Below are 17,264 nucleotides of genomic sequence, written 5' to 3'. Positions count from 1 at the left end.
GTTGGAAAAATAAATTTAGCTTGATAGGCTGACTTGCAATTTATTCCCTCTTGGCTCTTATAAGTACACGGTTAGCATTTACTTACCTTCCATCCATGTTTAGAATTGACATCAACTCATCAGCTATAAAATGGAATGAACCACCTAAAGCCTCAATGTCTTTAAAACCATCAACAGGAACCTGCCAATGAAAAGCTCCATTATAACCAATGTCACATGAGTGCCACCTGCTGGCAATTATACATTTTTAAATTGTTTGACCATTCGTGATCATAAATTTAAAATTATCAATTGATTAGACTATTCAATAACTACATGGGAAGCTATAACACATCACTTAATTTGTTAAATATTTTGATTAGTCAATTTGATTCAACTCAAAAATCTATATACACACTACAATAATGCAGGATCCAGTTAATGTCATACCAAAAGAAAACACACAAGGCTCATGTTTAAGTTGCTTGAATTTCCTCTCGATAAGCACTAGTACTAATTATAAATTCCAGACTAATTATAAATTCCAGACTATTTTATGTAAATAATAACACTTTTTGTCTAAAACCAACCTATTTTTACTTCAACCCTACAGGGAGTATAATACATTAGTTTGCACACTAATGCAAATATATCTAATTATTCTGATTCAGTTTTTGTACACTTTGAATGAGTCTCCAACAATCCGACTTTAATCACTGAACAGACACATCGTTATGCAACACATTAATGACTCACAAATGCAATTTAATAAAGGATACCAATGTTTCAGGTTTGTGAAAAAATTTTCTAATTATATCAGAAAACTAACACCGTGAAGCCTAAATAAATCAAAATTACAGGTGATGTCAAAACAAGGAACAGACTGATATCTGCCAAGATTATAACGAACATATGTGAAATCGTTGTCCCAGGGATTAGACATAATCACCTTAAGTTATGAAGAAAGAACTGTATTGGGAAAATACTTCTCAAGAACGAAAAGCAACACTAAAACAAAAGCAAAAGACTACGGACGCTGGAAAACTAAAATTAAAACAGAACTGATGAAAGATCATTGACCAGAAATGCTAATTCTGTTCCTCACCATAGATGCTGTCTGACCTGCTGAGTGTTTCTGATGTTCTCAGTTTTCATTATAGATAAAAGTGTAGCCACCGAAGTTGGCCACTTCCCGACCCAAAATGGCGATTTACAAAGCACGCTGGGAAAATTGGACACTTTAAGAAAGACAAGCAGTTTGCAGAAGTTCATGTGTATTCTGGCTGCAAAGAAAGCAGACAGCACCGAAACCAGCAGTTTGCATATTAATGAAGCTATCCCCAGGAACAATGGATACAACGATTAGCTACAATTGGGACATTCTATGGCAGGTCAGACTTCCCACCGCCAACGGGGTCTGAAACAAAAGGAAACAAACCAGTTAGGAAGAACCGCCCCGCGATCGAGGGACAGCCTCAGTATTGGGGGATTCATACCAATCGATTGGGATGAGACCCAATTGATTGACAGTAGGATCGGGGACCTATAAAAGTCAGGTCCCAAGTTTAGTTCGCTCTCTTAGCCGGCCCTCCCAGCAGAACACCTTTGCAGCAGCTCTCTAAGAACTTGACCGTGAGAAGGAGAGGCCTGGCCAACAGCTACACCGACAAGTAAATGTCCAACCAACGCTCGCTACGAGAATAGACACTCCTGACCCCTTACCCCGTACCAACTGGGAAGCCTGCAGTCTCAGGACAGAACAAGAGGCCATTGTTCCCTGATCCAGTGGGTTCCCTTATCGAAGATAAGTATTGGCTTATAGTGGTAGGAATAGTTTAGTCCGGTAGTATTAGTTGCATGAGTATCGATTTACTGTGTAAATAATAAATGTGTTTGATTGAACCTTACTAACTGGTGTATTGAGTCATTGATCTGAACTTGAACTTGAACCTCGTGGCGGTATCATAAAGATACCTAGCGACTCTAGAGCTAAGGAATAAAACAGAGCCAATTGAGTGTAAAGCACACTCACCAGAATGAGCAACATTTAGTGGCGACCTCTGACGGGACTTGACTAGAAGTGGCACCCCCACTCCGAGAGAACCCAGTAATTTGAATCATAAATCCAACTGGGAAAAGGAAAAACCACAAGTGTTCAAGTAGTTCACATCAATCCTCACAATTCGGAAGTGTGTTTTTGCATGCGTAATTAACAGGGTTATAAGGTAAAACCGAGAGATTTGTTGCGAAAAACTGTCGGGAGTTTATACTTCGGAAATTAGCGAAAGCCGTACCCATATTTTATAACACCGCCTTAGCATCCCTTGTTCTAAATTTAAGTGAGAGCATTAAGATAGGAGAGATGGCCATGAAGGCAATGGAACGCCTCATGAACCCCCAGGTATTTGTGGTCGCAGCGACCAGCAGCTGAGTAGGACAGTGTCCCGTTTGGGAACTGGAGATCAGAAAATACCTCAAAGGGAAAGGATGGCCCCTTTGGAGCAAACTCTGTTCGAATGAGGAAACAGGTCCCGGGAGTATAGGACATACTTGGTGGGAGAACCTGAGCGAAATACACAAGAAGAGTTTGAGTAAAGCACGTAAGCCGATGGCAATCGTGTCCTGTTTGGCACAATTGCGAGGCACAGAGGAGGTCGTCAGGACGCTCCGCGCAGATTTAGAGGAAAGGAATAGAATGAGTAAAGTGGACGTCAGTGATGTAGAGCGAGAGAATATAGAGTTGAGACGGAGGCTTGCAGCAAAAGATGTAGAGGTGGATGATGCCAAGAGGGCACAGCAGTCTTGTCTGGCGCACTTAAGCAGCTCCCAAACACAATATGAAAAGGCCTATCAGGATATGCAGCGCGCAGTCTAGATAAGAGAGGAAACCAAGAAGCAGGTAGAGGCATTGCAGAAGCAATGCAGTGACCTGAAGGCAGCTTTACGAGCACTCCATGCTGCCACCACTGAACAAAGACAAAGCTCGGTAGACCATGCAAAGTGTAGAAAGCAGATTGCGGAACTGCAGTCTCTGTTTTCAGTGCAGAATGGCTTCCAAGTTACTTTTGGGAAGCAACTAGATGAGGAAGCAGGCCCCGAGTGGCAGGAATTGCAGGAGACAGCCCAGCGATATGTTCAGGGAACATGTGCGCAGGACAAGCCACAGAAAAGGAAAGCACCCCAACCCCCCACAGAACAGATAGCACCAGCACCAATGAACCCAGTCACCACGCAAAGATAAGCAACCGTAGATGGCACACCCGAGATCACTTATACCACCCCCTTAACCGTGACCCAATTACGGGACGCGTGCGAGAAAGTCACACCATTCCTCCCTGCTTCAGACCCCCACCATTTCTTTGCGAAGGTAAAACCGCAGGCGACCATGTACGGCCTGGACGAAAGAGAGCATGTTAAGCTCACGGTTTTGTGTTTAGACACGTCCGTGGTAGCAGCCCTTCCCGACCCACAGAACGTTGGAGGAGGAACCCTAGAGCAAATGCATACATCGATTCTCGATGCGATAGGATATAACAGAGGTGACCCCGTAGAAGGCCTAAACAAGTGTAGGCAAAAGAAGACCGAGCACCCCACAGCATTTGCAGGAAGGCTGTGGATACATTTCACAGCAGTATTTGGGAACTTAGATCACGCCCATCTAACCCCAGACAACATGGCTAAATGGACCCGCACCCTTATCTCCCATGCCACAGAGGCAGGACAGAAAGCATGTGCGAATTATGACCCATCGGAAGACGCACATAATGAGAAACGGGTACTAAAAAGGTTGTCCCGCGCTTGGGAGCAATCTGTACAGAGTAAGCACACAGTTAGGAAACCCGAAGATCAGCAGGCAGAGGCTGATATTCAGGCAGTCAGAGCGCACCAAAACCCCGCCTGGGTGAATGATGGAAAGAACAACCCCCCACAGAAGCCGCACGAATGTTTTAACTGTGGACAGTTAGGATATTTTGCAAGAGAATGCAACGCCCCGCAGAAATCACAGAAGGCCAACAGACAGGCACTCTGAACAGAAATAGAGCAAAGCCCATTCATAGTATAGGGACTCATTCAGGACAGACAGATGTGGACAGAACGGACTGACGGTGTTCGGGCTCCCCCACTTGGGTCTGTGACACCCTTTGGGACAGGTCCGGACGACCGGTAGTCACAGCAAAGATACGGGGACAGCCCATAGAATTACTCTGGGACACAGGAGGGTCCTGCACGACCATAAATTCCTCCACCATGTACCAAAAGGACACGTGGCCCACTACAGCCACAATCACACTCAGTGGCTTTACAGGCCACTCACAGCAGGGACACATTACAGCCCCTGTACCATTCAGCTAGGGACCATTACCACCAGACACCCCATTGTTTTAGTGGATTTGCCCCACACAGCAGAACACATACTAGGCATCGATTTTATGAATACACACAGCCTGTCGTTCGACCCAGTCAATGTGTCTGGCGAATGGCAAGATCAGAAAGAGCCCCCTCAACGCTCACAGTAGGCGAGTATGAAAACAGGATTAGTGCAGTAGGAGAGTATTGCTTTGATCCAACCACGCTCAGCACGGACAAACAGGTTAGGGCAGTTTTGAAAGACAACAGATCAGCATTTGCCAGTCACAGGCACGACTGCGGCAGAATGACTGGATCGTGTTCAAATTACAGGACCTGACCCTAGACCATAATGACAATACAGATTTCCTCAGGAAGCAGAGGGAGAAATCGCGAAAGTAATAGAGAGCTTATTAGAGCAGGGCGTACTCCGATCAGTAGCCTCAACTAATAATGCACCGATTTGGCCAGTGAGGAAGCCCGATGGATCATGGCGACTGACCATCGATTATCGGGAACTCAATAAAGTCACCCCCGCAGTAGCCCCCACGGTAGCCACAAGTCCCGAGACCATGCTCAAACAGGGACTCAACTCCAAGTACTTTACGGTTTTGGACATTAGCAACGGCTTCTGGTCCATCCCACTGGCGAACGCGTGCCAGTACAAATTTGCATTCACGTTTAAAGGTCAGCAGTACACGTGGACATGCCGTCCACAAGGATTCCACAATTCCCCCTCCATTTTCCACCGACAGCTGGCAAATAGCTTATTAAAATTTTCCCGCCCCGAATGTCTGGTACAGTATGTGGATGACCTATTACTGCAGACAGACACCAAGGCAGAGCACATCACGCTTCTGTCTGAACTCCTACAACTTCTACAAACAATTGGATGTAAAGTGAACCCCAGAAAGGCCCAAATATTGGAGAGTAAAGTGATGTATTTGGGTACGATCATCATGCACGGCAAACGCGAGATAGAGTACAAAAGAATTGACTCGATCATCAAATTGCCCCTTCCCCAAAATGTTTCAGCCCTGCGGTCACTTTTAGGACTGGTTGGGTACTGTCGGAACTATATTGACAGTTTTGCGACAAAGGCAGCCCCCCTTTCAGACCTCCTAAAGAAAGGAGCCCCTTGGGAATGGCTTCCGCAGCATACGGATGCTGTGGATGATTTACAAAGAGCCCTTATTGCAGCCCCTGCACTCCACGTTCCAGACCCACTTTCCCCCTATGCAATTGAGGTAGCAAGCACAGATCTGACCCTCTCGGCCATGCTCTTCAGGAATGGCACGAGCAACCATGACCAGTGGCTTATGCCTCCAGATTTTTAGACCCAGTTGAGCAAGGATTTTCAGCCTGCGAGAGGCACCTACTCACAGTATTCTGGGCAGTACAGTACTTTTCGTACATTACCGGACTCAACCCCATAACGATTCTGACCGAACACACACCCACACAGCTTCTATTAGACGGACGACTGAAGGACGGTTCAGTTAGTCAAATCAGAGCAGCTAGATGGACCCTTCTTTTACAGGGACGGGACATCACTGTGAAACGGACAAAGACACACACCTTTTTAGCAGATAACCTCCAATACCCAGGAAAACCCCATGAATGTGAGATCATATCCCCACTTCACAATACAGGACCCTTCGTTGCAAAGACACCCCCCAGGAAGACAGGAAATTCAACCCAAAGCCCTCCACACACAGACACATGTGCACCCCTGAGGATTTATGTGGATGGTTCATCCACTGCTTTAAATGGTGAGCGCATTACAGGATGCGGTATCTATGTAGAGGACGCACACTACAGGAGATAGCTTTAAAATTACCAGGACACTTAGGCACGCAGGCACAGAGCTCGCGGCCATAGCGTACATTGTAGAGCACCCAGATTCCTTCCCCAGCCCGGCAGACATCTATTCCGATAGCCTTTACGTCTGCAACAGTTTGACAGATTTTCTACCCATGTGGAAGACAAGGGGTTTTGTTTCCGCAGATGAGAAGGCACTTCCATCAGCCCCATTGCTCCGCCATATCCTAGAGAAAGGAAAGGATAGGATTTTTGGAATCATCAAAGTTAGGAGTCATCATCTGTCATCCCTCCCTGGAAATGTGAAAGCAGACGCACTGGCAAAAGCAGGTTCCAGGCACGGACATTTTTGGATACCCCCCGCTAGCGCCCCTGTGAGTTCAGTTCAGGTCTCACAGACCAACATTGAGGATTTAGTACAGGCCCAAAAACAGGACAACAATCTCAGGGAGATTTTGAAAGGAAAGTTTGCGGCCCCGTACGACAAGTTTAAACACGCCCTGACCACGCATGATGGTGTGGTTCTTAAAGGTAACCTTAATGTGGTTCCTGAGAAAGACAGGAATCAAATGATTTGTTTATTCCATGACAGTCATGGACACCAAAGTATAGGCCCCACCACAGCCCACCTGAGACAGCCCTGTTGGTGGCCAAATTTAAAAGAAGATGTAACGCATTACATTGCAAATTGTCTAATTTGTGCACAGAATAACCCAGAGAGGTATTCAAAGAAGGCACAGCTCAACCACACTCGCCCCGTTAATGGCCCCTGGACTAACCTCCAGAACGATTTTATAGGTCCATTGCCCCCATGCAGGAATGGCTATAAATACGTTTTGGTAGTGATTGATACATTCACAAAATGGGTAGAGGCATTCCCGTCTCGAACTAATACAGCTAAAACGACAGCAAAGATCCTGACACACCACATCTTTACTAGATGGGGACTCCCCAGAAGTATCGAGTCGGACCAAGGATCTCATTTCACAGGACGGGGCATGAAGAACGTCCTAACCATATTCGGCATTTCACAAAAATTCCACATCGCGTACCACCCTCAGTCGAGTGGTATCGTGGAGTGCATAAATCGGACTCTAAAATCAACCCTTAGAAAGATGGTCCAGCAAAATAACACAACTTGGGATTCGGTACTCCCATTCGCGCTTGTGTTTTTACGGAATACCGTTTCAAGTTCTACAGGTTTCACACCACACGCGCTTATGACCGGACGCCCTATGAAAGATACAGAGTATTTGTTAGGGATCGATTTGACCACCCCAGAATTGACGGCCCTCACACACGAGAAGACAGTCAAACAAATGGTAGAAAATATTAAATCGGCTTAGCTCGCAGCCGCGGTAAAGTTAGGCACCAGAAGGAAACAGAGCAAGGCCTGTTTTGACAAAACAGTACACGCCACTGAGTTTGCAGTAAGGCAGCAGGTTATGCTCTCTGTCTACAATCCCAGTACATTTCTCTCACCCAAATACTCTAGCCCCTACTCCATTGCAGATAAAGTTAGCCCTTCCGTTTACAAAATAAAGTACCCCAATGGGAAGACTGCCTGGTTCCATATCAACCAGTTAAAGGCATATGGAACACAGTCCAACCACACACGTCACGTCATGCTTGACGCAGCAGACCTCCACGCCACGCCCCCAAAAGACGCATTTCCACCCTCCCCCTCACAGACCAGCACCTCCACGGACTCGAACTCGACTCCGCCCATTACCTTTAGACTCCGCCCCGACACGCCCACAAGCTGCCACAGCAGAGACAGCGACTGTGATTCTGACGACAGCCACAGCACTCCTCTCTACTGCCCCGTGACCACAGACCACACACACACCGACTACGACCCCGGCTCCAGTGATCCCTTGGAGATCACCTACATTAAAACACCAAACCTACACCCAGACCCACCGCCCAACTATGACGACCCCGACAACGTTCATACCAACTTAGATACCATGATTTGGCACCGAGACAACTCATGTAGACTCGTCCGGAATGACGAGCTAGACCCACGTTCACACAATGCAGCCTTATCGAGCCTGATCCATACAAGGGTATGGGATCCGGGAGAAGAGGATGACATTACGTCTGACTCCCGACACGGCAACCCCTTTGCGACCCTGTTCGCAGAAGATGATGAATGAGGTGTCCAGATGATGTAAAACGAGGAACCGCTTGAGAGATAAACGGTGTCCTTTTCTGATGGAACCTGCAAGTTTTGTGTTGCATGTTTGTTTGTTTGTGTTTGTTTGGTTTTTCATGAACAGCAGCTCTGCAGCCTGACACCAAGTTTGTCCGCAGAAAGCTAGGAGAATTTGCCAGACGCCTTATCAGCTGAAATGTCTAAAGCCCAGCCAACAGGCATATCGGCCGAAACCTCCGAGAGCTTGCTAGCTCCAGTTTCGTAACTGCTCTTCTGTTTGAAGGATGGAAGAGGCAACCCCCATGATGACTACATTCTTGCCCGTTCGTTTCAGGGCGCTCAGGCAGTGGAGTAACGGCATTGAGGACCCGCCCTGTCTGAGGACCCCCCTCTGGTCAGCTAAGCTCAGGTAGAGCACAGCACGCCCTACCCGGGAATTCCACCCAAATCTTACCCGTCGCGGCCCATACGCAACTCATTTCAAAATTCTTGGTTCTAAAAGTTTGGTTTTGTTTGTTTCATTTTAGGTAGCCCTTTGGTTGCCAACTCCCCATGCTATTACATCCAGGAACATTGGGATGGTAAATCGCAACGCCTGCGAGACAGCTCGCAGTGGTACAGTATTTAAGTATATGTCTGGTCCTAAATTCGTTTTTGAACAAAAAAAAAATGAGGGAGTCACAGAGAGTGACCAATCATAAAAGGAAACTTGCCACAAGAGGACAGACATACTAAAATTCGAGATATTAAGCAGAACACTAACAGACACTATGCTTGACCCCATAGATTTTCGGACGCTTCGAGGAGGGATCAAAGCAAGAGAAGAGAAGAGAACAGAAGGAAGATGAAGATGATGTTTTTAATTTCTGTATTGTGAATTATAGGATCCATGTGGTTGCGCGCAAACGCGAACCCCCTTACCCCCACTCCACCGGCCGTTAATGTTTCACTTCCACAGACCACTCAAAGCAGCAGTAACCCGACCTGGTGTACCAAATTTATGGCTTGGTACTCCTTGTCATACGTAGTGGAATCACTTTTGGCGATAGCAGTAATCTGCATCATAGTGCGGATCCTTCGGATGAGGAAATGGCGAAGGAGAGCCTACCGCTCTCGTACCTCGGCGGTATATAGGATGTGATCCCCTATCTTCATATTCCACCAGTCCCCCGAACCCCTCGAAATGCATTAAAGAATTTTCCGTGTCATTTGTCAATAAAAATATGTGTTTTTGTGTAAAGATGTTTAACTCTGAGCTCGACTGCCGAGTCAGAGAAGGTGAAATGTGAATGTTACTATTATTTATACTGTCAGGACGTTTATATGCTTGTATGTTTTCAGTGAGTGTAGTTTATTTCAGATAGTTAGAGGTTCCAGTTTGTTGTTTTGTAGTGCATGTTCCTTATGATATAGCGCCAAATAGAGATTGTAAGTTGAAATTTTCTGCATAGTTGAGGAAAGTGCAGAGGTCAGGGAACGAAGACAACATAGTTATGTGATCCTTCACGCTTCGCGTTAGGATCACAAGGAGGGAGTGTAGCCACCGAAGTTGGCCACTTCTCGACCCAAAATGGCGATTTACAAAGCACGCAGGGAAAATTGGACACTTTAAGAAAGACAAGCAGTTTGCAGAAGTTCATGTGTATTCTGGCTGCAAGGAAAGCAGACAGCACCGAAACCAGCAGTTTGCATATTAATGAAGCGATCCTCGGGAACAATGGATACAACGATTAGCTACAATTGGGACATTCTATGACAGGTCAGACTTCCCGGCGCCAAAGGGGTCTGAAACAAAAGGAAACAAACCAGTTAGGAAGAACCGCCCCGCGATCGAGGGACAGCCTCAGTATTGGGGGATTCATACCAATCGACTGGGATGAGACCCAATTGATTGACAGTAGGATCGGGGTCTGCCCAAAAGGGCGTGAAGCCCCTGGGACCTATAAAAGTCAGGTCCCAAGTTTAGTTCGCTCTCTTAGCCGGCCCTCCCAGCAGAACACCTTTGCAGCAGAACACCTTTGCAGCAGCTCTCTAAGAACTTGACCGTGAGAAGGAGAGGCCTGGCCAACAGCTACACGGACAAGTAAGTGTCCAACCAACGCTCGCTACGAGAATAGACACTCCTGACCCCTTAGCCCGTACCAACTGGGAAGCCTGCAGTCTCAGGACAGAACAAGAGGCCATTGTTCCCTGATCCAGTGGGTTCCCTTATCGAAGATAAGTATTGGCTTATAGTGGTAGGAATCGTTTAGTCCGCTAGTATTAGTTGCATGAGTATCGATTTACTGTGTAAATAATAAATGTGTTTGATTGAACCTTACTAACTGGTGTATTGAGTCATTGATCTGAACTTGAATTTGAACCTCGTGGCGGTATCATAAAGATACCTGGCGACTCTAGAGCTAAGGAATAAAACAGAGCCAATTGAGTGTAAAGCACACTCACCAGAACGAGCAACAAAAGCAATGGTTTAGTTGGATTGTCACTGGTTACCATTAACAAAGGAATCCATCAGCAGATACTTCAGCTTACGGGGGCCAGTTTAGCTCAGTTGGCTGGACAGCTGGTTTTGTGATGCAGAGCGAGGCCAGCAGCATGGGGTCAAGTCCTGTAGAAGCTGAGGTTATTCATGAACTTCCCAGCTTTGCCCATCGCCTTCAGTGCAGTGATCCTCAGATTAAATCACTGCCAAAGGGGAAAGCAGCATTTGGTCATCTGAGACAATGGCAACTTTACCTTACCGTTGCTTCAGCTCAGGAGATATATGGACAATGGCAGCAATCAATCACGATTAGTCACTTCAATGATATGTTGATAATGCACAGGAAATTATGGAGCACAGTAATGACACTATATTCAACAATGATCTATCACATTTCCAAGGAAATGGAAAGAAAATCCAATGTTCAAGGTGAAAGTGAAAAATAACTTCTCTTTTACTTACAGCAAGCATAAGAACCTGTTGCCTATGAGGGTGATGGAAGAGGAAATGTTCAATAATGTCAAAAGAAAATTAGATAGGCACTTGAGGGAAACAAACTTGCAGGTAAAGAGTGGAGAATGGGACTGAATAGACTGCACCACAGACAGCAAGCATTGATTAAGCCTCTTTCTGTGCCTTAATGACCCGATGACAGCCATTTACACATCAATACAGCAGGATAGTGTTACGAGGCTCAGGTATTAATGCACTATTGGCAAACACATATCCATTTGTTGCAATTCTAACCTCTTTTGTAAAGAATCGCTTTGAAAAGGTGTCCACAATTCTTTGCACTTGCCCACCAATAGAATGTCTTATTCGGTATTCTTCCCACCAATTATGACTTCCTGTAGTGCTGTAGTATTTTATCAGTGTGGGCCATCTACAAATATAGAAGCATACGTATATTATTATACAGAAATTATTCACTTTTTTTTTTGAAGTCACATACTCTTTCTCCAAAAGGTCAAGCATCATCTGATGCTAGTCTTTGATAGCTATTCTTGGGCTTCAGCTATGTAGTCAAACAGCCTGCTCCCACATCACTGCAATTAAAAGTGGAAGACTAGAGACTTCCCAAAAGGAACACCACCTTCCAGCATCAGCTAAGAAAGCACAATCAGCCCCATGCTTCATGATTCCACTGCATCAATTAATATAGATCAAAAAAAAGACCAGTCTGTAGATAGGATAGACCAATAGGTTAATAGGTTACATGACATCAGGAATGCTTCAACATAGGAATTAGGAGCAGGAATCGACCATATGACCCCTGGAGTCTATTATGCCATTCAATATGCTCACGGTTGATCTTTTGGCTCAGCTCCACTTTCCTGCTCTTTCTGTAACACTCGATTCCCTCGGAGATGAAATAACTATGCCACTGACGATAAAGCATTCACAACCCTCTGAGGCAGAGCTTTCCAAAGATGTACATGCCTCTGAGTGAAGACATTTCTCCTGATCTTAGTTCTAAATAATAGGCCCCTACCCGGAGGTTGCCATCCTGTGATTTAGATTCCACAGCAGAGATTGCCCCATTCTTCTTAAGTCCAGAAAGTATGGGCACAATTTACTCAACTCTCTCCACCCCCAAATCATTAGACAACCCTCTCATTCCAGGAAGCATTCTAGTGAACGCTCCTTCCAACTATTCCCGCTTGAACCTACCCAGCCTGACAACACTCCCAATGTGACCGCCTCTTGCCTCGCCCCCCCACACACGACCGAACAAAACCCCGTCCACAATCCCGCTCCCATCCCACCACCCACTGGTTCACCCACCCGCTGAAAGGCCAGAGACCTTTCAAAACTTGCCCAGATGTCATAAAATGGGTGTTTGGTCTTTTCTTCACCCATCTTCTCCTATGCTTGTAGGACTTCCTCGTGAAAGGCTGCGCTGATCCATCCCTGCTGAAGCCGGAATTGGAAGTCCCGGCTAAAATAGATCTGAAAGGGCGAGGTGCAGAAATCTTTGTGGTTGGCAATGACACAAAAATTTGGCCAATGTGGGCGCGTGAGTTACAGAAGCCATTTTCAGAGGGTGAACCACAATAAGAACCTTAACACTGTGCGACCAAAGGTTTGAAACACTAGCCTTTCACTTTTGGGCTTTTTGTTTGAACCCAGGCTTAGTCAGTTGTGTCAGACATCAGCCGTGGCCATAAAGGAAATGAATTTGGACACTTTCACATTCCCACTGAGTACGAGCCCATAGCATAAACTTGTCAACAGTTAACCATCGGTAATAGTAATTTGGTAATCTCACTCTCAGATTAAAAGGATGGTCAGTGTGAGAAATAGGAATGTACACAGTTCCAAAGGGTGTGGCATTGAGGCAGCTGAACCAATATAGCAGGGGCTAAGAGTCTTCCGAAGAGTCACCCAGATTTGAAATGTTAGTTTTTTTCTCTCTCCACAGATGCTGTCAACCTGCTGAGATTGTCAGGATTTTCTGGTTTTGTTACAGCAGGGCTAACACTGGTGGAGCAATTTATGATTTGTCTTGACATGTGAACATTGAGGACAATGGAGACAAAAAGATGTTCCACCTTCCAGGAATGACATTACTTGCCTATTTTTCTTCTGCCTTTCATATGAAACTATAGATTTACCTCATCCAAGGTTCTCTTTTCAGTCAAGATACTTTCAACGGTATTAATAAACTGTTAAAAGCATCCACACCACAATTAAAGCATTGTTGAAGAAATCCTGATGGTGATATGTTGACAAATCAACATGTGGTGTGGCTCCCTGTTTGGAATGTGGACAAACAAGGTTGAAAAGGGATCCCAACAGTGATAATGGATAGAGAGGTATTTTGAAAAGCTCATATAACTGTTTTTTCATTGCTAAGATTTATTCAATATTATTTATTAAATGGATAGAAAATTTTGTCTATAATTGGATACATACTCTCTTCTCAGTGGGTGCCAGGGGAGAGTAATAGAACAAATGCATTTACTTAATTCAGCATATTTCGCAGTGTTTTTAAATCTACAGTGCCATTCTAGCAGAAATACTAAAAGGAAGGTTGTCCTCATGAATGTCATGGGAAATGCTGCTAGTAGCCCAAGTGAACTTTGCTCAGTAAATTTCCTGCTTCTCCTACCCTCACAAACTGAGTGATATCTTCCCATCGCGGCAAGAAGTCTTCTCCTGCTTATGTGAGATCTGGAAGGGGAGAGGGCACAAGAAGGAGCAAAGGGAGGATAACTAGACCCCGGGACAGTGGGTTCATAGGAGCTATACTAGGTGACAGGGAATATTGGGGTGGGGGGGGGGGTAAAATAGTGAGTGCAGATTAAGGTTTGGAAGATGGACAGTTAGGGAGAGAGAGACAGACAGGAATACAGTTAGGATGAGGGTTCAGAGAAGTGAACAATATTGGGGAGGAGAAGGGAGGGATGACAGGATTGAGGAGCGAAAAGAAGACGAGTTGAGGGGAGAGGTGAAGACCGAAGAACAGGGGTCAAGAGACTGGGGCTCAGGCAAGTGGAGAACAGTGGAATTGGGTGGCAAGACGTCCAATATTTCTGCAGGGTGGGGATGGGGACAAACAGTGAGGGTTTTTCCCACTGGTGGGCAAATGGAAAACACACTAGTGGCCCAGAGGATTGTCACTGGAAAAACCAGAGAAGTTAATGTTTTAAACTGAGAATTATTATACTACAAAATGCTTCACCACAAATAGCTGTTCAAACAGCGACTAGAATGTGATTTTAAAAGGAATGAGATCAGTATTTGAAAAGAAGGAAAACAAAAGGACCTGAGTAAAATGAGGCACAGGAGTCCCAGTGTCAAATGGCATCTTCCTGGGCTATAATTTCACTAATTCTATAAAATTCCCTTCTTTCAAGTCTGGTTAAGAAATCAAAGAATTTTCAATATCAGTCACGGCAAATTAAAAGGATGGGTTAGGAATCACGTATTACTTGCTCAGAAAAGCTGAGCTTGGTTAAAAGTAGCAACAACTAAGGATAGAACACAGAATTTGACCGTCATCAAAACATGCTGGCAAGCTTGACCAAGTTTACAAGTTATCACTTACTAACTGCTGTATTAGCCTTAACAAAGCTACAAAGCCAAGCCTGTGCTGACATATTTTTAGAGGACGAGAGATAAGGAAGGGATGACAAAGCAGCCTGCTTGAAGCGTGGGAAAATGGAAGAAAGAAACTACTGACAGTCTGTTTTGCCAACGAGAAATATGTAATGCTAGTCATTTTAGTAAGTCAAGAAAGTCACCAAGGAGCAGCTTCAAAGCAGCCACCAATGCCTTTAACCCCTCAGCCCCCTGAAGCAGGAGAATTTGACCGCTTTGGTTAAGCACCACTGTCTGTGGACTGGTATGCTCTCATGTCACCAAAAATTAAAGTATTTTGATCCTTATCACTGGGTAGGCTAGAGCATTAAAGACTTAAGAAACGCTACAAAATCTTGGTTCAGAGCAGAGTTTAGGACAATGTATCTTGTGAACAGAACCCCAAACATCAAAACCATTAACCTTTTCCCAATCTCTCAGTTTAGTTCAGGTTAGTCTGTACCAGCCAGTTTTGACATGTGACATCCAAGTACACTGTGGTTCTGGCTGAATCTTCCAGTTCAAATTTGTTACGTTTACACAGGACCGGAGTTGAAACCAGCATACAAAGAGAAAGGGAGAAAGATGGTAAACTATCAGTGTGTTATTGTATTACTACTGGCAATTTGGAGATTCACAGTGTTACCAGCTGTTACCAGTGTTACCAGTGTTACCAGCTACTATTAGTTCTACATATAATATCCGTGAGTTATTATTAGTTGCAAGTGGATGCAAAGATTTTCCCTCTTATGGTTTTGTCCCCACAAACACCCCCCTCATCTCCAATGACCTCTTGGTTCTTGAAGGTCTCAGACCACAACTGCTGCTGTAAAATCATACGCAAAGATTGTCAACCATAGTGATCCTAACCTTTAGAAGCGCACGCTACATGATTAAACATTGCATGGCAAATATCGCATTATCAAACCTCAAGGAAAACCTGCAGGTAGAATTTTGAGTGATTTCTGATAATCAATGTAAACACACCCCCCCCCCCCCGAAAAAAAACCTTGCATTTATAAAGCACCTTCCACCGCCAGCCATTGAGGTGTAGTGCAGCCAATTTACACTCAGCAAAGTCCTACAATGATTTTTTTTTTTTTTTTAATTTAGAGTACCCAATTATTTTTTCCAATTAAGGGGCAATTTAGATTGGCCAATCCACCTATCCTGCACATCTTTTGGGTTGTGGGGGCGAAACCCACGCAGACACGGGGAGAATGTGCAAACTCCACACGGACAGTGACCCAGGGCCGGGATTCGAACCCTGGTCCTCAGCGCCGTAGGCAACAGTGCTAACCACTGTGCCACCATGCTGCCCTTAGTCCTACAATGATAATGCCCAGAGAGGTTTGTGATGTTGGTTCACAGGCAAACATTGGCCAGGGCACCAGGGATAACTCCCCGACTCTTCTTCAAAATGGTGCCGAGATCTTTTACACCCATCCGAGCAGATAGATGGGGCAGAGGTTTAAAGATCCATCCGAAAGACAGATCACCTCGTAGAGGGTACAGCACCCTACTGGAGTCCCGGGAGAGATTTGCGTGCTCAAGCCCTGGAGTGGGACTTGAACCTGGAACTTTGTGAGGCGAGTTGTGTTGGTGGCTGAGCCTAAGTTAACACTGAACAAGAAATGGTTCACTTTTCTGGCTGGGATTTCTTGAACCGGTCACAGATAAAGGGGCAGGAGTGATTGCCCAGCAGTTGGGCAGGGGTTAAAGGTTGTTTGGCCAGTCCTCCTCCCGGCCCACACACACACACAAAGCCTCTCTCTGCCTTTACCTCCGCCTGAACTGGTGTTTCCACACGGCGCTCCGGGCCTGGCAAAGTTCGTGCAGCTTCTTACAGGTCAGGCAGACGCTCACCACATCCACATGGTTCAGCAAGGGGCAGCAGAATATCTGCTCCAGTAACTCCTCTGGCAGCCCGGTTAAACCTCCCATCTCCCCCCCTCCGCCGGGCCAGACCGCCAGCTCCGCCATCTTCCTTGTTTACATCCGGCCGCCAGCCCGAGGGAGAAGACACGCCACTTCCGCTTCCGGTCCCGCCCACCGCGGGAAATTCAAACACCTTCAGCTTTGTCAGCATCTTCGCTCTTTCTGGACCTCCAGAGGCTGCATTTTCAAAGGAGAATGAAATTTTGTAACTCGGGACTATAAGGGGATAGAATCTCTAGTGCAGAAAAAGGCGATTCGGCCCATTGAGTCTGCACCGACCCTCTGAAAGAGAACCCAATTTTAGACCCATTCCTCCGCCTGTTTCCTGTACCCCTCCTAACCTACACATCCCTGGACATTAAGGGGCAATTTCAGCATAACCAATCCACCAAACCTGCACATCTTTGGACTGTTGGAAGAAACGGGAGCGCCCGGAGGAAACCCACCCAGACACGG

The 17,264-nt window shown here is 45.7% G+C and overlaps 1 protein-coding gene across 4 annotated transcripts in view; it reads right to left on the bottom strand.

Annotated features, from left to right (window-relative positions):
* fbxo21 (F-box protein 21) overlaps window positions 1-16,892 on the bottom strand; it is a 68,049-nt gene extending 51,157 nt beyond the window's left edge. For 3 of the 4 annotated variants that reach the window (XR_005459933.1, XM_038790592.1, XM_038790601.1), the window contains exons 1-3: window positions 16,654-16,892; window positions 11,535-11,670; window positions 87-181 (exon numbers count right to left, since the gene is read on the bottom strand). Coding sequence is in view for 3 of the 4 variants with exons in the window: in XM_038790592.1 (XP_038646520.1) it covers window positions 87-181; window positions 11,535-11,670; window positions 16,654-16,853 (431 nt within the window). In the remaining variant the exon portion in view is untranslated. The remainder of the gene's footprint in view (window positions 1-86; window positions 182-11,534; window positions 11,671-16,653) is intronic. The other variant, XM_038790612.1, reaches the window with a different exon arrangement.
* Window positions 16,893-17,264: the final 372 nt, after the last annotated feature.

This window comes from Scyliorhinus canicula, chromosome 1, assembly GCF_902713615.1.
Source record: "Scyliorhinus canicula chromosome 1, sScyCan1.1, whole genome shotgun sequence".
NCBI lineage: Eukaryota > Metazoa > Chordata > Chondrichthyes > Carcharhiniformes > Scyliorhinidae > Scyliorhinus > Scyliorhinus canicula.
The sequence above is the reverse complement of the archived record's forward strand: the minus strand, read 5'-3'. Positions and strand labels throughout refer to the sequence as shown.